At 35.0% G+C, this 25328-nt stretch overlaps 4 protein-coding genes across 5 annotated transcripts; all 4 read left to right on the top strand.

Annotated features, from left to right (window-relative positions):
- The first annotated feature begins 2354 nt into the window (after nt 1-2354).
- LOC106347712 lies at nt 2355-2936 on the top strand. Its single transcript, XM_013787303.3, has one exon. It carries the CDS (start codon nt 2527-2529, stop codon nt 2836-2838), a length of 312 nt encoding a protein of 103 aa, XP_013642757.1. The 5' UTR covers nt 2355-2526; the 3' UTR covers nt 2839-2936.
- Nucleotides 2937-9025: 6089 nt separating this feature from the next.
- Nucleotides 9026-10884, top strand: LOC106347711 (tubulin beta-2 chain). Its single transcript, XM_013787301.3, has 3 exons — nt 9026-9496; nt 9573-9842; nt 10033-10884. The coding sequence occupies exons 1-3, from the start codon at nt 9103-9105 to the stop codon at nt 10719-10721; spliced, it is 1353 nt and encodes a 450-aa protein (XP_013642755.1). The 5' UTR covers nt 9026-9102; the 3' UTR covers nt 10722-10884.
- A 592-nt stretch (nt 10885-11476) lies between these two features.
- On the top strand, nt 11477-12424 carry LOC106351763. The gene has a single exon (XM_013791510.3). It carries the CDS (start codon nt 11793-11795, stop codon nt 12399-12401), a length of 609 nt encoding a protein of 202 aa, XP_013646964.1. The 5' UTR covers nt 11477-11792; the 3' UTR covers nt 12402-12424.
- A 6427-nt stretch (nt 12425-18851) lies between these two features.
- On the top strand, nt 18852-20571 carry LOC106347710 (protein DCL homolog, chloroplastic-like). 2 transcript variants are annotated; one of them, XM_013787298.3, is made up of 3 exons: nt 18852-19366; nt 19867-19981; nt 20125-20571. In XM_013787298.3, the coding sequence occupies exons 1-3, from the start codon at nt 19071-19073 to the stop codon at nt 20293-20295; spliced, it is 582 nt and encodes a 193-aa protein (XP_013642752.1). In that variant the 5' UTR covers nt 18852-19070; the 3' UTR covers nt 20296-20571. The 2 variants fall into 2 exon arrangements, with proteins under 2 accessions (XP_013642752.1, XP_013642753.1); XM_013787299.3 differs by having other exon boundaries at nt 18966-19366; nt 19867-19995.
- Nucleotides 20572-25328: the final 4757 nt, after the last annotated feature.

Raw genomic sequence — 25328 nt, 5'->3', positions numbered from 1 at the left:
AGATTCAGCGAAAGAGTTATAAAGAGAGAAACAACAGAAGTTGAAACGTCATCGTCTCTCATCTTGCAAGGATCAACGAAGGGAATTAAGTTTAAAAAAATGGAGGTTCTTAAATGTAGGATACCGGCAATTTCAGAGACTTCAATAAGAACAATGAAGATGAAGTCTTTTATAGGATTCAATAAATAGTGACATGGCAAAAAAATCATATTTCATTGGCTGATTTAATTTGTTGAGGTGGATAGGCTCAATGGAGCTTATATTCCTCTTTTAATAGAGTAAGATGAAGAGAAAATCTAATAAATAGAACGGTTAGAGATCTAAAGAAAACCCCAAATAAATCAAACAAAATCCAGAACTTATAGTCGAAAGTGGAGGAGTTATGGTCGGAAACAAATGAGTTATGGTCCACAGACAACATCAATAGTGATAGATCTACAAAATTGAATGGATATAATATAAACAACAACGTTTAGGGTTCAATAGTGGCTGTATGGGTCGCCTAAACTTAAACCCTGATAAATCGACATGAAAGATGAAGAACTTACCAGCGGCGGACACCAATGACAACGTTTAGCTTTCAGATCTGAAAAAAGTAAGTGGGTTAGTTCAAGATACTAAAATACTCTTCGGTCACAAAGGAAAAACGATTACCAAAGGTGAAGACGACAAATAAAAAAAAGGTTTCAAAATCGCCTTGTTTCACCAAAATCGCCTTTTAAATCGCCTGTGGAGAGAAAATGCTAGGGCTTCTTTAGTTTTTTACCGGTAAAAAGTGAAAAAATCTATTTATATGTCCGGTAACTGATCTTCTTTGGTTAAATTCAATTTGTTTTAAGTTCTTTATGTTAAAATTGAAGGTAAAAATATAAAATTTGGTTTAATTTAACATAAAACGCACTAAAAGACTTCTCAAGGAATCCTAAATCCTAAAATTATATAATTAACTAAATAGCAACAAACACTTCATTAGACATAAAATTAATATATAAAGTATTTGATATATACAAAATTAAAAACATATATGTCTAAATTTCAAGTTATTTTAGGATTCTAAATCTACCCTAAAATAATCTAACCCTAAAATATAAACAATACTTGAAAATATGTTACCAAATCTTAAACCAATAATAACCATGACTTACAATCTATATTCATTCATCTGTGTTGAAAACAGTTCCATTTTATTAAATCTAAATTTACATCATTTTTAACCATTTATAGTTACATGCTTTCAATTTATTTTTTATCAAAATACTTTTTATAAAATTTATAAATTAATTCTAAGATTAAGTTTAGGAGAAGAAGTCATAGAAGACATCATTAACTAAAAAAAGACTTCATAAGGTTATATTTATAAATTTGTTTACTAGAGCTAGTTGTAATTTCACTATTATAGGTTATTTTGAATTTGATTGAATTTTAGGTATACTTTTACATTTAAATCAAGTTTTGAGTCATTTTGACAAATTTTCATAATATTAATATACATTTAATAAAGCATTTAAGAAATGACTCAACTTAGCAAAATCACACATGAAAAAGTTACGACTTCTGCTTTAATATGTAAAGATATTGTTTTAAAAGAAATTTTAAATTTCACCTTTTAAGAGTAAAAGTTATTTATTTTAAAAATAAGTAACTATATTCACTATATGTAGTTATTTATTTTCTAATTTTACTCTAAAATAATATCTATTTATGAAATAAAACCCAATTTTATTTTGGATGCACTCTATTTTCTAAGATGCTCCGTATTAAACCAACAAAAAAGGCAATTCTCCTAAATATACCATTTTTAAATTTTGATCACAAAAATAGATCACAATGAGGAAAATGACCAAAATGTTTCATTTAATAGGTAAAAGGACTCTACTACATTAGATATATATATATATATATATATATAAAAAAAAATTAGAAAAGTAAAAAAAAAATTCAAAAATTAAAAAAAGAATAATTTTTTTATAGTTTTAGATTATATGTTTTCAAATTCAAACTTTTTTATAAAAAAATATTTTTTCTTTTCGAAATTGTTTTTTTTTTTCAAAATTTCTTTTTGTAAGTCGAAAGTACTTTTTGAAATTATTTTTAAAATTTTTATTTTAAAATTTTTAATATTTATTTTTTATTTTACAAAATTTTAAATCCCAATCTCAATTTCAAATCTCTATCCCTTAACTTTAAACCTAAAGTTTAAATTAGTGTATAAGTGTATATTTACCTATTTAATGAAACATTTTGGTTATTTTGATTAATAAAGTCTATATTTGTGCCTATCCTACCGTATTTCAAAAAAAAAAAGTCTCCTTTTTTGATAAATAAAACATAGAACTGCATCGATCCAAGAAAAATATGTGAAGAGAAAGGGGAAAGAAGATAAGACACCTGTGGAGAGCTTGTGCCAAAAAGATCCGACGGCTCAGATTCACCAAACCTCATTATAATCCCTTTGAGCCACACGAAGACATATACATTTACACAGACACAATCCCGAGAAAGAGAGATCGTAAGGAGATAACAAGAATGGTTTCTTCGCTTCTTATGTCGTTTGCTCCGGCCACCGTGAGGGTTTACGCCACAACCGCAAAAGGAGCTTCAGGCGGCGCCAAGGAGGAGAAGAGTCCCCTCGACTTTGTGCTGGGCTATTTGACAAAGCAAGATCAGTTCTACGAGACTGATCCAATCCTCAAGAAGGTGGAGAAGGAACAAGGCACCACTGGAGGCAGAGGAACCTTTCGCGGCGGTGGTAAAAGCGCTGCTCCGGTGCCTGTGGCGCCAAAGAAGAACGATGGTGGTGGGCTCGGCGGCTTAGCTGGCCTCTTCAACAAAAAATGAATGTAAATCTGCATTATCTATTTGCTTCTGTGTTGTTTATTCTCTATACATTCTTCAGATTTCAGTTATATATATAAACTGCTCCTTTCTTCATCTTATCGACAAGCTATCAACGGAATGTATTCCAAAATAGTTCTTTAGATGTCGATTCAAGTGTTGCTTGCATGCTGGAACCATTCTTGATATGCATTGGCAATGGTTATAATTACGAGATCATTGTAGCTGTTAACAGGAGCTAGCTCTTGCCGGGAACAAAGCCTCTTGCTTTACTTTGACAAAGACTACGAGTTCTTCAGGTGCGATCACCATACTTAACCGTTTCTTCAAATCTTCTCTTCTACTTTATCAGTGAGCAAGTTAGCAGATCAACCAAACTCAAGCCAAGCTTTTTGGGATGATATCTTATTCAGTGTCTTACACTTTAGGGATGAAAGTAAATAAACTTATACTATCTGGTAACGGACTGCCTTCATGTTGAGCACCAAGCGCTTCCAATACATCTAAGATTAGTTCGTAAAACACACAGTGCAACAGCAAGAGCAGGTTGTAACAGATCTGTCACTTCGCGTTCAACAAGATCAATTAGTTTCCCTATGTTGACTTGTAGGTTACTAATAATTGCCTTAATTCAAGAGACACCATAGAAACCCAGCTAAGTACAGCATAAAATGACGTTACCTGATTTCTTTAATAACCTGGATCCGTTGATTCTGAAAATATCCAAAAAATTAGAATATTATAAAGATTTTATTTAGTCTAAAAATACAAAAGATCAATGTCTTTTTTTAATTTATTGAAAACATTCATGACATAAGAAACCTAAATATATATATATAATTTTTTTTTAAAAATTTTTTTTGACAACAATAATAACTAAACTAAGATAAAGGCCCTACCGACTCGGAAAGCCAAGCCGGTGGGATAGAATCAACATAGAACACAACTGAAGGGGAACTCCGAGCACCTCGTGCAAGCTTTGTCTGCCACTAGATTAGTTGCTCTTGGTATATGTTAGAATCTTGAAGGAAGAAAATAAATCTAGTTATATAAGAACCAGATAAGTTTAAAACTATTAAAAACTTTAAGATAATTTCCACTAATTAAAATAAATACTTAAATAAATAATAAACTAGATAATAATAATGTTTGGAATATATCCAAATATCTCTCTGCATCACTTCTCCATGGTGAGCTTCTTGTTTCGTCATTCCCACAACCAGAAAGTTTTGACAAGGCTCCATTTCTGGCTGAGATTAAATAGAGCTACTTGTAACGCCCCAACTTTTTTAAGCAAGAACGGGTTGGGACCGCAAGGTTTTAAACCGACCTTACTTAGAATTTTCTTAAGTCCTAAGCTTTTGTAAAATATCTAAGTATAAAATATTATTAAGAAGTATGTGGAAGGATGTATAATGCTTAAAGGATAAGTAGTTTAAGGGTAAAGTACTTCATGGTGAAGTTGCTTCAAAGGAGGGAAAAGATCTGGACCGTTAGATCGGTTTAATCTCAGCCGTCCATTGAGGAGGTTGTTGTGTATAAATAGAGGCTGAGATCCTCACTTGTATTTCATTCAGAACTTAATAAGAAAACAAGTTAAAAAGCTCTGATACCAACTGTCACAGACTGCTTCTTCAAGACGTGTGGTCTTAGCGCCTTTTCACCCTTGTGATCGCTAAGTCAGCCTTTCGGACAGCTCGATCAGTACTTAGAGAGAGAGAGAGAGAGAGAGAGAGAGAGAGAGAGAGAGAGAGAGAGAGAGAGAGAGAGAGAGAGAGAGAGAGTGATGTTTTTAGAGAGAGGTCAGAGTGGGAAACATTTCCCACCTTCCCAACTATCTCGAATGGCCCTTCATACCTCCGGATCAAGCCTTTGTGTAGGCTCCGGAATGCCTTGAACTGTTGAGGAAGTAGCTTCACCAGAACAAGGTCGCCCACCGACTTGACCTACCGGATACACTTAAGATCCATCCAGTCTTTCATGTGAGCATGCTGAAGCCGTACCATGATGATGAGGATGACCAAACCCGAGGAGTTTCGACTCGAGCACCAGCTGTGGTGACTAAGTCTTATGACAAAGAGTCGAAGAGGTGATGGCGTCCAAGGAAGTGATGAAGCAAGGAGTCCCGAGACAGACCCATTTTCTCATCAAATAGAAGGGACTGCCAGAGGCAGAAGCAACATGGGAACCGGAAGAGGACTTGTGGCAACTCCGGGATGCACTGAAGGCATATACGGCGACGAGGGCGTCTGGGGGAGGATGTAACGCCCCAACTTTTTGAAGCAAGAACGGGTCGGGACCGCAAGGTTTTAAACCGACCTTACTTAGAATTTTCTTAAGTCTTAAGCTTTTGTAAAATATCTAAGTATAAAATATTATTAAGAAGTATGTGGAAGGATGTAAAATACTTAAAGGATAAGTAGCTTAAGGGTAAAGTACTTCATGGTGAAGTTACTTCAAAGGAGGGAAAAGATCTGGATTGTTAGATCGGTTTAATCTGAGCCGTCCATTGAGGAGGTTGTTGTGTATAAATAGAGGCTGAGATCCTCACTTGTATTTCATTCAGAACTTAATAAGAAAACAAGTTAAAAAGCTCTGACCTCTCTCTAAAAACGTCACTCTCTCTCTCTAAGTACTGATCGAGTTGTCCAAAAGGCTGACTTAGCAATCACAAGGGTGAACAGGCGCTAAGGCTGCACGTCCTGAAGAATCAGTCCGTGACATACTGCTTTGTATGACATTTTAGTTCCCCGCCTGATATCGTCAATTGCACTTGTTGATACACTCCCCAATATACGACTTCTTCAGCTGCATGACCTCCAAGAAGGATAATGATACGATCCAAAAGGTTTAATTTAGGAAAAGACTACATGCAAGGGTGAGAGTCTTGAGGTTCTAAAGATGTAGAGGGAGAGCAGGTTAACACAAGCATTGACTCAATGAGGCGGGAACAAGTTGAGCAAAGTCATAGACTGAGGGAGAGGCTTTGCGAGAATATGTTTTCATTTACAGTCAAAAGTAGATATGGACATATTTATCCGAAAACCAAACAAAAAACCAGAATTTAATTTGGTTTGAATCCTGTCATTTATTTGAGCGGACCTTATATCTATAGAACCAAAAAACCAAAACTAAAATTTTATAATATAGTTTATAAACTTATAAATATTAATTTTATTTAGTTTTAAAATAATCAAATAATTTTAAAAATATTTTTTCTAAACTGAAATACCTAAAAATTGAATTACCAAAATAATTTTCATCTGAAATAATTAAAATTATTCGAAAACCCATAAAACTAAGATATTTAATCCAAAAAGTCCAAAGTTTTTGACAATTCAACCCAAATTAACCGAAAACCCGAACCGAATCGGAACCAAATGGTATCCAAACTTACCTCAGATATTAGTCGGTTTCCAACTTTGTTACTCAAACCAAACCGAAAAACAAAATAATTGAACTGAAACCAAACTGAATTTTCTAAATACATGAACAAATTCTTTTTTTTTGATCAACATGAGCAGATTCTAAACTTCTAGAATCGAAAAATTGGATCATATCGTATTTTCACTCAGTACCGTTTATAATATCAAATTGCGGTTACCATTTAGACCCTAAATGGTAATTTCGACAAGTGTCACGAAAAACCATCAATAATAGCACCCCACACTATTTCTAATTTTTTTATATTGTCAAGAACTATTATTTAACAAATGAGTTCTGAGCAAAGTGAATTTCGTCTGACCCAGCATGTTATCCTCCTCTGTAAAAAAGAATAAATCATGTGGTCCTCCATTATTATTTTTCTACTTTTCATATATGGGTCAAAAATATGTGCAGAAACTACAAATTTATAAAAAAATATATATTTATAACGATTTGCGGTTTTCAGTATCCTGACAAAAATAGTTTAATTGCTACAAGGAGAACAACTAGAAGTGATCAATTTGAATTTTTGTGTCGTTTTAGTTCGTTTTTTTCACTATTTCAATTCATAAAAAAATTATCAAAAAATTAGTCATATAATTAAAACATATTTATTTTGATTTATTTTGGTTTATATACTTTCAGTTTTAGTTTATTAAATTTTATACAAAAACTAACTATATATATAACATTTTTGAATTTTAGCTTATATGATTAGAACATTTGACTTATTAGAACATTTTATTTTCAGTATCATAACTTTTACGGCAATTTTCTCAAATAGATTTTTTTTAAAAGTTTTTGTCACCAAAATAACCCTAATTTTCTTTTAAAATTTTTTAATATTTATTTTTTATTTGAAAATTATGAAACTCCACCATCGAAACCCCACTTCTTAACTCTAAACACTAAGTCTGTATTAGGTAACCCTAAAGTAATAAATATATATTTACCCTTTAATAAAACTTTTTTGTCATTTTCTTCTTTGATAGCTATTTTTGTGAAATCAACTAAAAACCGCTATCATAGAAATTTTCTCTAACTTTTAAATAGAATGTTTATTTTTATTTTATTGTACTATCAAGATAAAAATAATTAGAAAAATTAAAATAAAAGTAATTACAAATCATGATAATTTCTATAAAAAAAAAATAAGTTGATAAATTATAATAATATTAAGTAACTAGTATTTAGCACAAACAACTGTTGACAAAAATAAAAGATATTTATTTTATTTAATGAAAATAACTTTTAAATTAAAACAAAATAATATATTATTAAAATTAAAGTTTCAAATATCAAACTTAGATTAATAAAGTAATTTTTATTTATATTATATGAGTCATATTATATAGGTTAATAAATTATGCAAATATATTTTAAATTAATCATATTTTTAATTTTTTGGTTTAATCAATTTATAAACAAATTATATTCATATGCTGTTTTTTTAAAAACTAATATTACCCATAAAAACATATTTATACAATACATATATTACTAATTTCAAGCTATATTTTATTTGGTTTTGTTTGATTAAATTTTATTGTATTGGAAGTGATATTCGAGAAATAAATAATTTTGAAATTGGAGGTTACAAGTAAACCTAGTTACAAGTGACAACAACACTCCACAAAGACAACAAATTTTAATAGGACTAAAATAACACATTCTCTTTCTTGTAAACAAACCATCGATTCTCGCTTTATCTCTCCATCCATCGGTGTTTCTCTAGTGGTTGTGAGAGGGCTTTTTCGTTTTTGTTTTCCTACTACTCTACCCACTAGCGTTTGAGATCTATGGTGGTGTTGGGTGTTACAATGATTTACGGCGATGTTGTAGTTCACGCTTCACGACTCTGATATGTTGGTTAGATCATAATGGTGTTACCCCAAGCTTTCCTCGGCTTCCCTCTGTAATTCATGGTGGTTAGGTGTCACCCAGCTAGCGACATGTCGGTGGTGGCTTCTTGGTGTTGAAATGCAACATAGTGGGTCGGTTTGTTTCATGTTTGTGTTGTTGGGTTCACGGTGGTGCTTGCAGCTTACTGCGAGGATAGCGAGCAGAGCTTCTGCTTGTGTCTCTCCGATGGTGGTGAAGGTGGAAGCGAGTCGGTTGAGGATGCGACTTAGGTCGATCCATCCACTGATCTGAACCAGCTAAGCCAACAAATCTACTTGTTCCAGCTATGTGCGCTCCTCTTCTTTTTGTTTTTTAGATATGGTTATCTACTTTTTCGTTTACTGCGGCAGATGATTTTCTTTTTGTCTCGCTTAGTTTAGTTTCAATTGTTTAGTTTTTTAGCAAAAGTGCTTTTAATTCAGCTTTGGTCTCCGATCTCTTGATTTGGAAGTATTTTTTGCGGACGTAAATGTTTTGTTCGGCGGTGTTTTTTACGATCTTTTTAGCGCTAAATTTTTTAATTCTCTGTTAAGGTTATGGGTTTAGGTTTTTTCATTTTGTTTGGACCTGGTTTTGTAAGTTTTTTTTTCTGTTGCTTTGTAAAAAAACAAAAAAATAATAATAAGAAGACTTCAAAAAAAAAAAAAAAACAAGACTCCACAAAGAAATGGACTATTTTTTTTTTTTGTTAGGGAAAAAAGGAAGAAGACTATTTTCAAATTTTGAAAAAGCAAATCGGCGCCTCATATATATATATATATATATATATTTAATATTTATTATGAGGCAATAATAAGGCGATAACGATAAGATAATAAAAGAAATATTAAAAAGAAAAATAAAAACTCGTCTAATATAAAACTCCTCAGTCACACACACAGACACTCAGTCGCTCGGTGTATATCTAATTAAAGAAAACCTAGATCTATCCCAGCGAAAATGCGAGAGATCCTTCACATCCAAGGTGGCCAATGCGGTAACCAGATAGGTGCCAAGTTCTGGGAAGTCGTGTGCGCGGAGCACGGCATAGATCCAACCGGTCGTTACACGGGAGACTCAGATCTCCAACTCGAGCGCATCAACGTCTACTACAACGAAGCTAGCTGCGGAAGATTCGTCCCTCGTGCTGTGCTCATGGATCTGGAGCCTGGCACCATGGACAGTCTCAGATCTGGACCCTACGGTCAGACCTTCCGTCCCGATAACTTCGTATTCGGCCAGTCTGGTGCTGGTAACAACTGGGCCAAGGGACATTACACTGAAGGCGCCGAGCTTATTGACTCCGTCCTCGATGTTGTTCGTAAGGAAGCTGAGAACTGTGACTGTCTTCAAGGTAACATAGAAGTAGAACTCTTCTTCTTCAAGCTTGTTATGCTTTTGGCTTTTGAACTGTGAGGTTGTTGTTGTAGGGTTTCAGGTGTGCCATTCCTTGGGAGGAGGAACTGGATCTGGGATGGGTACTTTGTTGATTTCGAAGATCAGGGAGGAGTACCCAGATCGCATGATGTTGACCTTCTCAGTGTTTCCTTCCCCAAAGGTCTCTGACACTGTCGTCGAGCCTTACAACGCCACCTTGTCTGTTCACCAGCTTGTTGAGAATGCTGATGAGTGCATGGTTCTTGATAACGAGGCCTTGTATGATATTTGCTTCAGGACTCTTAAGCTCACTACCCCCAGCTGTATGTCCTACTCTTCCTGAATCTTTTGATCTGTTAAGAGTTCTATTTATCTTTGTGAACTTGATTTGGCCATTTTATCTTATAGCATTTCTATTTTGCAAATTTTCCACTGCATTCATGCTTTCATCTCTGTTACATATTTGTTTTGTTACTGTTTCTTGTGCTCCATCCTTGTCTCTCTTTTGTGTAGTTGGTGATTTGAACCATTTGATATCTGCCACAATGTCTGGTGTCACATGCTGTCTGAGATTCCCTGGTCAACTTAACTCTGACCTCCGTAAGCTTGCGGTCAATCTGATCCCATTCCCTCGTCTTCACTTCTTCATGGTGGGTTTTGCTCCTCTCACCTCAAGAGGCTCTCAGCAGTACCGCTCCCTCACTGTCCCTGAACTCACCCAGCAAATGTGGGACTCCAAGAACATGATGTGTGCTGCTGACCCAAGACACGGCCGCTACCTCACAGCCTCCGCCATGTTCCGTGGCAAGATGAGCACAAAGGAAGTCGATGAGCAGATGCTGAACGTGCAGAACAAGAACTCTTCCTACTTTGTTGAGTGGATCCCCAACAATGTGAAATCAACAGTCTGTGACATCCCACCTACGGGTCTGAAGATGGCTTCCACTTTCATTGGGAACTCAACATCGATCCAAGAGATGTTCAGGCGTGTGAGTGAGCAGTTCACAGCTATGTTCAGGAGGAAGGCTTTCTTGCATTGGTACACTGGCGAAGGAATGGACGAGATGGAGTTCACGGAGGCAGAGAGCAACATGAATGATCTTGTCTCAGAGTACCAACAATACCAAGACGCAACTGCAGATGAAGAAGGCGAGTACGAGGATGAGGAAGAAGGAGAATACCAACAAGAGGAGGAGTACTAGCGCGTATTCCCTTTAAAAACCTATCTAGTCAAATTTGTTTTTATTAAGGAAGCCTCAACTACCAGTTGCAGGTTTTCTTAATGCTTGTATTGACAAACTCTGGATCTTGTTGACTTATCGTGTGCTGTTTTTGTACTTTAATTTGTTTCGGTCTTTCTATTTCCTTCCCTCTCTAGTTTGATCGATATTCCATTAATCCAACGTCTGGGCAATGTTTTATACGTTTTAGAATATACTAATATTGGCCAAAGTTATATATATATGTATATGAAATATATTATTATAAAAATATTCTAAAAAGAACAATATCATTGAAAAGTCTAACAAGTTCGAATAGTTAAGTTTCACTTGCGGATTTACAATAATCAATTTACATAAGGGGAATTTTTAGATCATACCAAGCCATTTTTAAGGCTTCTCGCCATCTCCAACATCGAGCTTTCTCCCTAATAATTTTTTATTTTTATTATTTTACCATCGAATCGTAATATTCTATTCGTCTACTCATTCATCTTTCATTTCGGCTGCGCATTCTCGTAATTTCAGTTTGATCAATAAATGGTTTTGTAGAAGTAAATGCAGAGAAAGAAACTCTGGTGAAGAAAGCAAGTCACCCTTGTTCCCTACAATGGTCAATGCCTCAATGGACACGCAAAAATAACACAAATCATCTAGTTCTTCATCTTCTGAAACTAACATTCAATTGTGCTGGATTGTTGTATGTGCTTTAGATTCACGTTTTTGTGTACTTAATTTTCTACTTTACGTTTATTTTTGTAGGACAATAGTCAATAAATAATGCACTCTTGTGTTGAATACTTTGCGTATTCGCTACATAACCAAAAGGTGATTAGCAAAGTAGATCGAAAAATCCGGTTTCACGTTTCCCATCATCGCCTGTCCCGTCGTTTTTCCTGATCAGAGACGACACGCAATGCTTGGCTTCTACGCTACACACTCTTTCTACCAGTCTTTCCGGACCAAAAGAAAAACACACCATTATGTGTTCAACACAAATTTATATTTGTCCCTCAAAAGTGTATAGCGAGCGCAACAATTCAAATCTATTAGATGGCAATCTCCGGTAACGCCGTGGCATTTCTCCGGCGACAGCTCCTCCCAACTACGCTAATCCACGTCACGGCTCTTGACGGCATCGTGAACGTCAATTCCCTCTTCTCGCTCGCTCTTTTCCTCGGCCTCACCACAAGCGGAAACATCACCTTCCCGGTTTCCTCCTCCGCCGCCGCCGGAAACCAACATCTTCGCCGATGTGTTGCCGCAAAAGGCCCAGTATTAGCGGAAAGGCTAGTCTCAAGCCACGTTTACTCTTTCAGCTTCTTTCTCTTCTCCAGCCTCATCGCTATGTCTCTCAAGCAAGCGATCCGGACAACGACCAACGGGAGCATCGTTGAGGAGGAGGCGCGGGTGCTAAACGCGGGAATGGGGCGCGTGAATTTGGCGGCTTTGAGAGTTGGAATCGTGGCTTCGTGTGTTGGATCTGTTTTGGGATGTGGGTTCTTGACGATGGCTTTAGTGGATCTTGTTCAGGTCAAGCTTGGGCCTTTGGAATGTATGAAAAGCTTTAACACGCTTGCAGCTATTGTTCCTCTTGTTGTGCTTGTTCCTTCTGCACTTCTTATCTATGTCTTACTTGTTCTTTACGCTTTCATTTATTAGCACTTTATTGATATTTTCTACAACACTTCTTGTTAAAGATTTGACTTAGAAAAAAAAAAAAAAAAAAAAAAAAAGATTTGACTTAGATCACTTCCTGAGATAAATCTTTCTGAGTTACTCTGCCACATCACGCAGAGTTGAAATACAAAAATATATAAACATTAGCTTAACTCTAAACAGAGAAACACAAATATACTCTCTTCCTTGTCCTGTATGCTTTATCATATTTTCTTTTGGATCTCTACAATACTAATTCGCTTAAATGATTGAGTTTCAGATTAGATGGCCACAGACAATCATCTCTGTTGTTTCTACTTCAGGTTTTAGGTTTAACTGCCATTTCATGCAGAACTCGAATGTTTTTAAGTACGCAAAACTAGTCTTTGAATTAATATTAGACAAAGAGACTAATAAAGCATCATTGATACGCAGAATTGAAATCGTTCTGTGATTTGATGTTCTTCATACTTTGGAAAGAAGATTCTAATAATAAAGTGAACCTGCAAAAATAGAGAGATATGGGGAATGTTAGAAGGAAACAAAGAAAGACATGGGAATATGGGATTGTAACATGTAACAAAGATCATTATGTAAGAGAATATGCCTTCCCACCAGTTTCCTCTAGATGCGTCCAGCGAGTTGTTTCCACTAGCATCATTGTCTTCTCTAGGGTGAGCATTGTTAACCTGATTGATTATGCCTTTTGTAAGAAGTCAGGTATCTATATTTACCCTGAAATAATCAATTAGGTTAAAGTGAACGGTGTGAATCATGAGCAATACAGATATATGATTAGGACTCACGGTAGGGTAAGTATGGTTACTGTTGGATCCAGAGTAAACGTCTTGACCACGGTAGTAAAGAGATGAACTTAAATTACAGATTGTAGATTCATTACGATGGCCTGTGAAGAAGCCACAAAAAGCGAGGAAATAATGTATTCATTAGACTGATAGATTCCATAACTCCTACTATCGAAAGAGGAGGAACAGAGGAGGAGGGGTTGATGGTGGTGACGTGGATGAGTCCGTTGGAGGGAAAGATTCAAATAAGTAGAGGAGGGAAAGACTTGAAGAGAGGCAGAAGATTTGAAGAATAAAGAGTTGGCAAATACTCTGGTGCGGAGAGAGGCTTTGCCGTTACGATCGTTTGAGCTCGAGATAGTTTAAATAGAGTCAAAACTTTCTTTTCATGTTTATGCTTGATGTTGTAGATGAAAGACGCTATGCGTCTTCTCTCACTATCGTCATGATATCGTGATTGTATTTCTACTTTAAGCTATTTGGATTTCAATAAACACAGTTTTACAAAAGTTATAGAATTCAGGATTGCTTAAATCTATCATTGGTGCGGTGAAAATTTCGAATGCGAAGCTTTGGATGTCGACGAGCGGTTTTCCGATGCAGTCGATCTACGAGGAAGATCTGGAGGAGGTGACTTCGTCACTGAAAGGTCAAGTGAAGTTTTTGATGGGCGCGTTCAGTCGTTTGAACGAGTCGCAGGAAGAGACGAATTCGACGGTGTCGACGATGGAGGGGAAGATGTCTTCGATGGAATCGGCAGTGACAAACTTGACTTCCGCGGTTCACGCGATGATGAAAGCCGTTCGGAAGATGCCAGTTCAGGAGATGGATCAGTTCTCGGATTCGTCGAATCTGACATCTCAGGTACATCGACCTAATTTGGAGCATAATCGGAGCGTTTCGATGGGGTTTCGAGCGGAGGAGTTGAATTTAGAGAACTGTGCGAGTATATTGAAGAAAGTTGAGATGCCGTTTTGTGATGGATCGAAGATTTCGGAGTGGATTGTTGATATTGAGTATTTTAATACACTCGGGCACTATGGTGATGAAGCGAAACTGGATCTCGTTCCTCTATGTTTACAAGGAGCTCTAAAGAATATGTCATGAGAATCCTCTCAAAAGTCTATGAAAAACGTTCTGCGACTAGATTGTAATTAAATAAATGATTTTGGGCGATAAATGATTTCCCTCAGCCTCACTCAGGTTTCTCTTCTTCCTCAGTCTACTCTAACATATTTTACGTGCTGAAAGCTCGAGATATCCCCTCTATTCCATCGAATATAAGTAGAGCTGTGATATGTGGTGTTTTTAATACCAATATATGTGCACTTTGAGCTCATTTTCAGTCCTAATTCGTGCTTAATTTACATCATTCCAGGTTGGGAACAGGTGAAAGAGTAAAGAAGAGAGCTTCAGGAAGTCAGATGCCGTTTTGAAGGATTCAACGTGGAACAGTCATTTAGAACAACCCAAGGGTTGCTCCCGAAGAGATCAAGCATTAGACTGCTCCCGATCATTAAGGAAACTTCCTATTCCGGGAGTTTGCCCTAGTTTCGACTTTCTCTTTCTCTTATTTTCCTATCACTAGCGCCTCCCTATAAAAGGCCTAGGCTATCGTTTTCTTTTACTCACGCTAGTTTTGCAAGAAACCTAGATTTCTCTTTGGATTTACGCAACTTGTAAGGGAGAAGGCTCCATCTCTCATTCTCACGAGAAGATTACCCTGAACCCTTGTCTTTCTACTTATTTTATATGCAGTATTATTCAGAAATCATGTCTGTGTCATCCTGCTTTATGATTGAGTAGTAGGCTAAGCTTGCTTGGGGTTGTAGGGTGTTAGCCGCATGAACTGAACACAAATAAGTGATCTCAACTGTCTTCATTCATATTGATCTTACTGCCTGCATTGAACTGATCACTTAATGTTAGATCTTTGATTTAGTCCTCTAGCTAACCGTTAGGAGATAAGTTGACATATATTGAATGAGCTTTGTATCCCTAATCAGCGAGAGTAGATATTAGGGTATTAAGTGAACTAATCAGATCTCGCATCTAAAGCTTGCTATCGCGTCTTGTTCCAAGAGAGAGCTTAGGATTCAAGACCGATACGCATAGGGAACAAGATCACGATAGTGAGTTGTTCCAGCCGAGTGATCTGAGTTCTAGACCGTATTTCATCGCACTTGAATAGTTGTTCAGTTCTGCAATTAACATCCGATCATTGACCCTAAGCCAGCTTCATTTAAATTGAATTCGAATTACCGAGGCATTCTTGTTACTTTTGTCACAATTAATTCTCAAAACCCACTTGTTTCTCAGCTTAACATTGAACTCATAAGAGTAAAGAGTAAACTGGTCCTCTGGATTGAATCTCAAATACTACAATTGCCACTGTTAACTTGACAGTAGCAAGGATTCATTTTTAGTGTATCAAGCTGGACCTTGGATCATGTGGAGCATATGGAAGAACATGAACTCGTATTTCTTTGAAGGCTCTACTGCCAAAGCTCCAGACTTTCTCTATCAAGTGTATGATGGAGTAAATCATTGGTTTCTTATCAAAGCTGTGGAGAAAAAAACGAAAAAGCTATTGATCTTGAAAGAAAGAAGAAAATTCTTTTGGGATGGAAACCTCGTCCTCCCAACTGGCTAAAATTTGGACCTTGCAAGGTCACCATTTACCTGCACCGAGAAGGAGGGAGTGGTGGCACACAGCTTGATCCAATGAATGAATCTCTCCAGAAACCCCAATGCTACTAGAATTTGGAGGAGAAAGAACCATTGGACAAAGTTAAAAGCCTTCGATATATCAATCTTCATAACACATCTCGGCGAAACCGAGTCCTTGTGATAACCCTTAACCAGCTCTGAAGCCAATAGCATGTTTTCCATCAACAGCCTCCCTTTAACAAATGCTGATTGGTTCTCAGAGATTATCCTTGGTAACACAACCTTCAGCATATTTGCAAGAATTGTTGATACAACCTTGTAAAGCACCTTGCAACATGCAATAGGTCTGTAGTTCCTCATCTCTGAAGAATCAGTTTTCTTCGGGACTAGAGCAAGGATTGTCGAGTTGATGCCTTTCGGTGAGAATCCCATTCTGAAAACAGACTGGACAGCGACTGTAAAATCATGAGCAATCACCGACCTAACAGTTTTGAAGAATTCACAAGGGAATCCATCAGGCCCTGGAGACTTGTTTGATGGCATTGAGAAGAACAACTTCTTTATTTCTTCTGCTATGACATCAGCTTCCAAAGCTCTACGATCTTCCTAACTGCATCTGAAATCAGTTAGCTCTCTTAATTCATCCTCAGTAGCCCCCTGATAGTTTGCGGTAATCTGGTTGAGAAAGGCAGAAAAGAATCTATCTGCTTCATTATTTATTTCCTCATGCTTCACAGCGACACTACCATCCAAACACCTTATTTCCCGAATGGTTTTTTGCGCTTGCCTAGATTTGATCGAATTATGGAATGTCTTGTTGTTTTGATCTCCAACATCCAACCAATGAAGCTTTGCTCTCTGCTTTAGAAAATCCTCCTCTAGTTCAGCGACGTGTAACCATTTCTCATATGCTACTGCTTCTTCTTGGATCGCTATTGGACTGTGGTTTGATAGAGTAAGTTTCTGCTTCTCACAAAGTGTAGAGTGAGCTTCTTTAGCTCTCTTAGTTGGGTTACGTAGTTGATCTCTTCCTATCTCGCGGATTAGGGACTTTTTTCTGTTAAACTGATACATGGCAAATGTAGAATGGAATAACTTCTCATTTGATTCCCAGTACTCCTTTACCATTGGCAAGAAGTTAAGTAGACTGCCAATGGCGTTAACATATGTGAATGGTCTCCAAATCTTCTCAGAAGGCTGCAACGGACAGATCCTGCACCTCCTCTGATCAGAACAGCCTCCAGGTTCGAACACTGGGTAGCATTAGTGAAACGATGAAAGGCCACATCATTCATTAATATTCTGTCTAGTTTCTTACAGATTGATCCTTCATCCCTCTTATTGCACCAAGTGAAAACTAGGCCTTGATACCCCATATCAAGAAGATGACAGTGAAGCACCATCCTCTGAAAATATCGCATACTGTTAGGCACTCTCAGCAAGTTTGAAAACCCCGAGTGTTCATCTCTTTCCATTATCTCATTGAAATCACCCATAATCAACCACACTTTATTTTTTTAATAATGGAGAGTTATGGTGATGACATATATCTTCCCACAGCTCTTTTCTTCCTTCTACCAGGTTGCTTGCATAAACAAATTGTGCAGAAAAACTCCTCCTCGTCTTGTAAGCCAACTGAAACTGTAATTAGCTGATCTGTGTTTTAGACCAGTGTCATACGAACAGAATCTCTCCATACTAGCCAAATCCTACCACCTTGACTGTGCTCGTAGTTAGTCATAGCTGACCATCCACGGAATACAGAACCCAATATTCTTTCTGACTTCTCAGCTGTTAGACGGTAAAAGAGAAGAAGGTTGCGCATAAAGGTGTAAAGAAGGCCAAATCACTGGATGTAAATCCGATGATGAGCACAAGGTTCTCTTCTCGCCGAAACATTAATATGTCAAGTTTCTTTTGGAATGTGCGTGGATTCAACAAACATTTGAAACATTCCGTAATTAAAGAGTGGTTAAGCAATCAAGAGATGAAGTTCGGGTGCAATTTGGAGACAAGAGTAACTTCTTAAAATCACTCAACTTAGTTCAATACTAGAAATATATGGTCTCTTCTTCTAAGTCATGCGCCTTCATGTGAGTTGGCACTCTACTAATCTTGTTTCCTTATGCAACACCGAAGTATGCATTCATGGCTTGGCTAGCAATGCATAACAGATTAATGACTGGAGACAAAATGTTTTTAAGGAATGTTGGTATTGATGCGAGCTGTGTTTTGTGTCAACAACATCTCGAAACAAGAGATCATCTCCTTTTCAGTTGTAGCTACTCTCAGGAGGTTTGGTCGGGGCTGGCTCAGGGACTTCTTCCCTCTCTTTTCTCTGATCAATGGCAATGAAGTATGGTGATTCTTGCAGATAAAAATCTCGCGATGTTGAAGCTCTACCTAATACGCTACAGCTTCCAAGTGGCTTTGCATTCTATTTGGAGGGAAAGAAACAACCGTCGTCATGGCTCTCAGCCGGTTCTAGCAGGACAACAGACTTCAATCATAGACAGACAGATTCGTAATCAATGTCTGACGATGGACTCTAAGAGAATTCGGCACTATGAAGATGCTCTGCAAATATTGTTCTCCACAAGTAGTTCATTTTTGTTATTTTGTGAAGAATTTTTTTTTTTTTATCTAAAGTAACCATGGCTGTAAAAACTATTTTTTCTGAACAAATTTTACATATTATTCAAAAGAAGAAAAAACACTCAACTCTTAAAAATCATCCAATTCTACAAATTTTGGTTCCAACCCCGTAGATATTTTCTCAAAAAAAAAAAATAACCCTCGTAGATAAAATGAGGAGAAAGATTCGGCGATGAGTTACGTACAGTATTGACACGCAACAATACGATATATGAGCCGTTGGATCATTGTTTTAAGATATTTATAGAAGCGTGTACGTCATGAATTAAATAATAAATAAAATATTTAAGCAGGTGGCTCTACGACTAACGAGTCAGTTGGCTTCCACATTACAGGTTCGATGCTCCGTCTTCGTCATATTTGAGATAATCTAAGGTGTCGTTCCGTGGGCCCGATCGATACAAAAAATCTGAGGAATTGTCCTTTTCGTCCTTATCTTCTTCCCAGATTTCTTCCAACTGTGCAAGCTTTCCTTTACTTTCCTCACTCATCTTTAGTTTTCTCGTTAGGTGATATCGAAGAGAAGGTGGGGGTCAAGTCAATGACCTCGCTACTCCTCCTCCGCAACGGTTTTCTCAACTACCGTCATCATCAGTTCAGCATCGCATCGGCGGGTTTCCACTCTCACCGGCGCCGTCTGTTGTGTTCTCTTGCTGATAAACCGCAGTTTCGCGAGGATGATTCTCCCATGCCGGCCATGAGCTCGACGGCTCCTGTTGATGATAATTGGCGTTATGAAGATCCTGATTATCGCAAGTGGAAGAACCTTGAGGCGGAGATACTTGGAGATATCGAACCTGTAGCTCTTCTCGCCAAAGATATTCTTCACTCCGATAGGTAAATTGCACTTTTTGATTTTGTTTTGGTTGATTCTTGATTGACTTCTTTAACATCGTAGAGACACCATTTTGGATTGATGTGGCAATTTTGCTTAATCCGTTGATTCATTACCTGAGGCATAATCTACAACAGTTCCAACCAAGCCAAACTCTTGGTACAAAGACATGGATGTTTGGATTATAGTTGTCTATGCAGATGCAGAGTAATTAGGTCCTCCATAGTGTTATAGATGCTCCTCTTGTATCTTCAGTCTACTAGAACAATAGCCAAACGGGAATCTTTTTTTTTCTAGCTAGCTAAGGCTTCAGTGCATACCCCTTTCGTGGAGATTATTTTTGCTGTCTTGCAGCACCAACTTTAGGTACTAAAATTTATCTAAGAGTTTAAGGGCATCAAAATCTTGTAGCATAAGGGCAATTATCATTTTTTTTTTTGGCAGCTAATTAAGAAAGGTGGGTCTGGTCTTACTGGTCTGTTTTTTTCATCTTGATAAGCAGATATTTGGATGGAGAACGCTTGGACTTTGAGGATGAGAAAATTATCATGGAAAAACTTCTTGCTTTTCACCCCTACGCCAAAGATAAAATTGGCTGCGGTCTTGATTTTATAATGGTGCGTTACTTCAGGTTGCCTGACATCTCTTTATATGAGAGTCTACAAATATAAAAATAATCATATGGAACTGTTGTGCATGTTCTTGGACCATGATGAGTAACTTCTTGCTTGCTTCTAAAAAAACTTATTGTTAATGCCAGGTTGATCGGCATCCTCAGTTCAGGCACTCGAGGTGCCTGTTTGTTGTGAGAACGGATGGTGGATGGATAGATTTCTCCTACCAGAAGTGTCTTCGAGCCTATGTTCGAGATAGATACCCGTCTCACGCCGAGAGATTTATTCGTGAACATTTTAAGCGCGCTAGTAGCTAAACATTTTTAGCGAGCTAGTAGCTATACTCATTACTGGATGTTCTGTATACCGTCCCATCGTCATACAACAGCAAACTTCTTATAATTTTTGCTGCCTTCCGCTGGAGAAGAAATTACGCAAAACAAATAACAGTTGTGGAAAACTTTGTTGTAGAAAAATTGGACTGGCTCAGTGCGTTGGTAGGCTTGAATCAATTAGGATGAAATAGCAAAAGAGTATTGTAATGATCAGCCTATTCCTTTATATCTGAAAACTACCATCATAGTTTCATTTAACCAAAGTTTTAATGGTCTCCTCTTCCCATCAGTGTTCTGCAACCGTATTAGCTATGGGTACATTCTAGATATCAACTCTGTCGTCCTCTGCTTGAAAATACGCTTAGCCATTCGTTGAATATCTGCCTGCAGAACCTTACGACAATCCTAGTCCTACTTTTCCAAAACACGCCCGAGTATCCCGATTGAAAACTAATTGCTTGATTCGTAGAGTTTATAGCAGAACATTAAACTTTTTTTTTATCATCCAATCAACAATTGTTTTTTTTTCTGGTTAATTATGCTATTACAAATTATGAGAAACATTACATAGACGATATTACAGCCGACAATTTTACCAGCTTTATGAGGAGATTCACGTCTGACTGCAGCCCTATGAGATCCATTCCTGACGGCACTTCTTGCGCCATGCTGAAGATCTCTTGTAAGCATTTTCTCTAATTTTTTGCATAATTCACCTTCTCCGGAAATTGAAACTCACATCTCTTCCTGTAGAAATTGCGTTGAGTGTAGAAGCCTTTAAACCTTGACCACTAGGCCACAGATCTTCCACTCCCATCAACAATTGTTAATAAAATGCTTTTTAACATTTCCAAATGCTCTCTTAACCCTCAATTCTTTTTTGTTTTCGTATAAATCTTTTAGTATCACATTAAAAAGTTTTATAAAAGCAATTTTATAAAAACAATTTATTTTATTTAATAATCAATATAATTAGATTAAATTAAATTCATGTTCTTAAAACTAAGATTCACTAAAAAAATTCAAAATAATATTAAAATTTAAGTACAATTTAATAAACATAAATATATATATATATATATATATATTTTTTTTTCTATAGGACATATATATATATATATATATATATATATATATATATATACTCTCTACGATCTCACTGAGAATATTTTAATCAGAATTTCAGTTTTGGTGACTGGTGGTCTATGCTGTTTTTGTTGTAGATAACCTTCGATCAACTGATCAGCTGTCATATTTTTTATTTGTTGGAACCCTGTTCTACCCAATTCCAGATCTGGTCCGAGATTCTGACCCGAAATCGATAGAAACGATAATCGATCATCATAAAAGCCCAAGCGGAACATAGGCTCACTAAAGTCAAAGCTCACCCTGGACTCACAAGTTCCAGGGCACCAAACTCGGAAGAATCAATTCAAAAAGTACAAGAATCAAAGATATTAAAAGCAATCATTAAAGCACTCGATCCATGCTCAAAATCACGCCACCATTACGATTCACCTGAAAAACCTATAAAAGAAGGAGGAGCCAAAATCAAGGGATCCGAATTCTCGAGAGCTAAACTATATTCTCATTATATACGATCTCCATTGTTATAAAGTACCATTTGTATTCATCTTCAATATCATCAATAAAACATTTATTTTTCATTGTTGATCATAGTTTAGTTTTTCTATTTCAATCGTATTGTTAATCAAGTTTCTATATCCATAAGCCCTATTTCTGAGTTAACTTTGTTATTCGTCACGCTTCCGCTAAGTTAGATCTTTTTTCGTACGGCAACTTTTGTAGTATTTATATTTTCGTTTTAAGCTTCTTCTCTCTATTTTAATTTTTAAATCCAACTAACTCTGGAAAATTCTTCTTTAATTGGTTACTAGATTTTGACCCGCGCTTTCAAAGCGCGGGTTTATTTTCTTTTCTTTTTCAATTGACAATTATTTAGTAAATGTCATATTTTCATATATTTGTATTTTATTTTATAAAAGACTTAAACTTTTTATTTGTATTTATCGTATTTCATTTTAAATGACTATTTATGTTTAAAAAATTAAACTTTATTTCTTTAACGAATTAAGTTGGTATAAATCTGATAAATTAATTTTATTATGTGGTTAATATTTTAATTAAAAAAATTATATACTGATAATAAAGATTTATACTTTTCAATGAAAAAAATCAGTTTTTTTATGAATGCTTAAATTATATTAAGAAACGAAAAAATATAATAATTAAAAATAGTTGAAATTAAATTATTTGAATTTGGACTCAATGGCCAAAAAAAAAAGTGAGAATTAGATCTGATTTCTTAATCTGCCCAAATGACCCAAAAGAGATCTGATGTGTGCTAGATCTGAAATAAATGACCCAATATAGATGTGTTATTAATATTTCTTAATTGCCCTTAATGAAACATGCAAAGTTAGTAAAGAAAAGAGCAGGCTAAGGTAAAAAGGACAATAGGATTCTGCTTTAATAGTATAGATTAGATTCTGATCCTCGCTTTAGAAGCGCATGATTAATATTTTTTTTAGCAAAAATAATTTCATAAATTAAAATTTGTACATAATTTATATATTTTATTTTTCAGTGATCTTATTTTTTTTGGTTACCAACATATACAATATCTATACTATTATTTGAGAAGTAAATTTGCTTACTTATCATCTTCTCCATAATTTTAGTGAATTTGTTTATTTGTCATAATTTTCATGATTTTAGGATAAATAATTAAATTAATTAATTTTATTATTTAAATTTTATGTTAATATATATATATATATATATATATATATATATATATATATTTATCATGATATTTAAGATAATTTATAAATATTAACTTATTTTATCTATATATATACCATTATTTTTTAAAATATATTTTAATATAGAGTTATCATCATATTTAGAACATTTAATTAGTAAATAAATATTTACAATATCTACTGATAATATCATAATATTTATCCTATATTAGTTTATGATTTCATGACTAATATTATAGCAAGTTCTCCAATTCTTATTCAAAATGTTGATCGAGATACAAATTATTATAAAATTTATATACAAGTATACTAACATATTTTAATTAATCATTTTCTTCAGTTTATTCAGTTGGATCAGTTAATATACTGAACCATATCTATATAATGCGAGTTTTTTTAAAATAACATTCATTCGGTTGATTCGGTACTACCAAATGCAAACTATATTTTCTATTTCAATTTGGTAGGGTTTTAAATGGTTTGGTTTTACCGGATTGAACACTTCTAGGCTATTGTTATTTTGTTGACGTATTATGGGTTGTAATTGCTTATAATTGTTTTAAGTGTTACCTGATTTGTTTCAGTCCAAATACAATAAATATTCAATTTCAAATCCAAGTTTCCTGATTTGATTATTACTGTAGAAAAGGTTTTAAACAAAAATTCACATCCCATAAATAAATTATGAAACAAAAGAACATAGTTTAATGTATTGATTATCAATATAAGTAATGAAGTTTTATTTTTATATTATTAATTTAAAATTACATCTAATTTAATAATTTTTAATAAAATGAACACTAGAATTAAAAATTGTTAAGTATATATATATTAATCCGCACAAGGTGCGGGACATCAACTAGTATACATATAATTACACAAATATGATCACATATATCTTATTCTTTGGTTGACAACATAAATTTTTAACCAAATATAATTTTTGCTGCCAAAATTTGATAATGATATTTTAATATTTTTTGTTGCAAAATAAAATAGAAAAATAAATAGGTACTGAAATATCTATAATTAACTTCTACTATAAAGTTATATTATGCACTTAAATTTGTAATTAATTATCAGATGTTTTACTTTTAATTTAACATCTCAATAATCTAATGGTAATTATCCAAAATTTATTTTAAAAAATGGTTGATTTGTGATTTAAAATAGGCTAAAAGTTTAACAAAATTACAAATAGTTAGATTTTTAATGGACCTATAATCACTTTAAGCTGGATTAATGATATTTAACCACTGTGATTTTCATATTATAAGACGTGATGTGTGTATTTTTTTTGCTAGAAAACGTGATAGTAAAAACCCCGCTAGGTATGTCTGTATTTATGTTAATAGTTTAGACCTCTCATTTAAAATTACATAAGATATAATCATAGAAGATACGTAAGTTCCCATATTTTGTGGTTGCAAATATCTTCAAAAATAAAGATAAAAATTATGGAGGTTGAAATAATAAAGATAAAAATCAACTAAATCTAAGACTTTCCATATGGACATCACATAATATTCATAACAGAAAGCGAATGGAGATGGAGCCTAACAAATCTGATGTTCTCATTTTGATTAATTTATAAAAAAATTAGAAAAAATAGACACTTTGAACTTGAATTTATCTCCTTAAGATTTCCGCTAACAGTTTTAGAAAAATAGGATTTTAATTCATGTAAATACCATAATGCCTTTAAATTAATCAATTAAGTTGAATTATAATTATAAGTAATAATTCTCTAATAATTTTCGTAATAGATTTACGGGAAATTGCACCCAGTGACTAAGAAAAAAAACAAAATTAACTAAACAACCAAAAATACACTCTCTCTACTCTCTCTCTAGAAAACTAATTTTATTTATTTTCTTGGTTATTTCACAAATAACCCCTAGATTTAATAGTTAAAAAGTAAAAAAAAAAAGAAAAAAAGAAAAGAAAAAAAAAGAGAGAACAAAAGAGAGACGTGGGTTAAAATATCGATACCCTAATTTCTTTTTTTACCTCATCTTCTCCGCCTAAAAGCTTTTTCCATGGCGATTTAGGGTTCTTCATCTACCCTTGTCTTCTCCGCCGAGCTCTTCATATGCCCTAGTATCTAACCTCGTTTTCGTCATCTTTCTCTTCTATCTCACTGAAGAAACAACGAAATCAAAGTCTTCTTCCTCAACTAGTTTCGTCGGATGGGTCAATTCCAAATCGAAGTGTTCTTCCATCAAATGT

Source organism: Brassica napus, chromosome A6, assembly GCF_020379485.1.
Source record: "Brassica napus cultivar Da-Ae chromosome A6, Da-Ae, whole genome shotgun sequence".
NCBI lineage: Eukaryota > Viridiplantae > Streptophyta > Magnoliopsida > Brassicales > Brassicaceae > Brassica > Brassica napus.
This window is presented reverse-complemented; position numbering and strand designations above follow the sequence as displayed.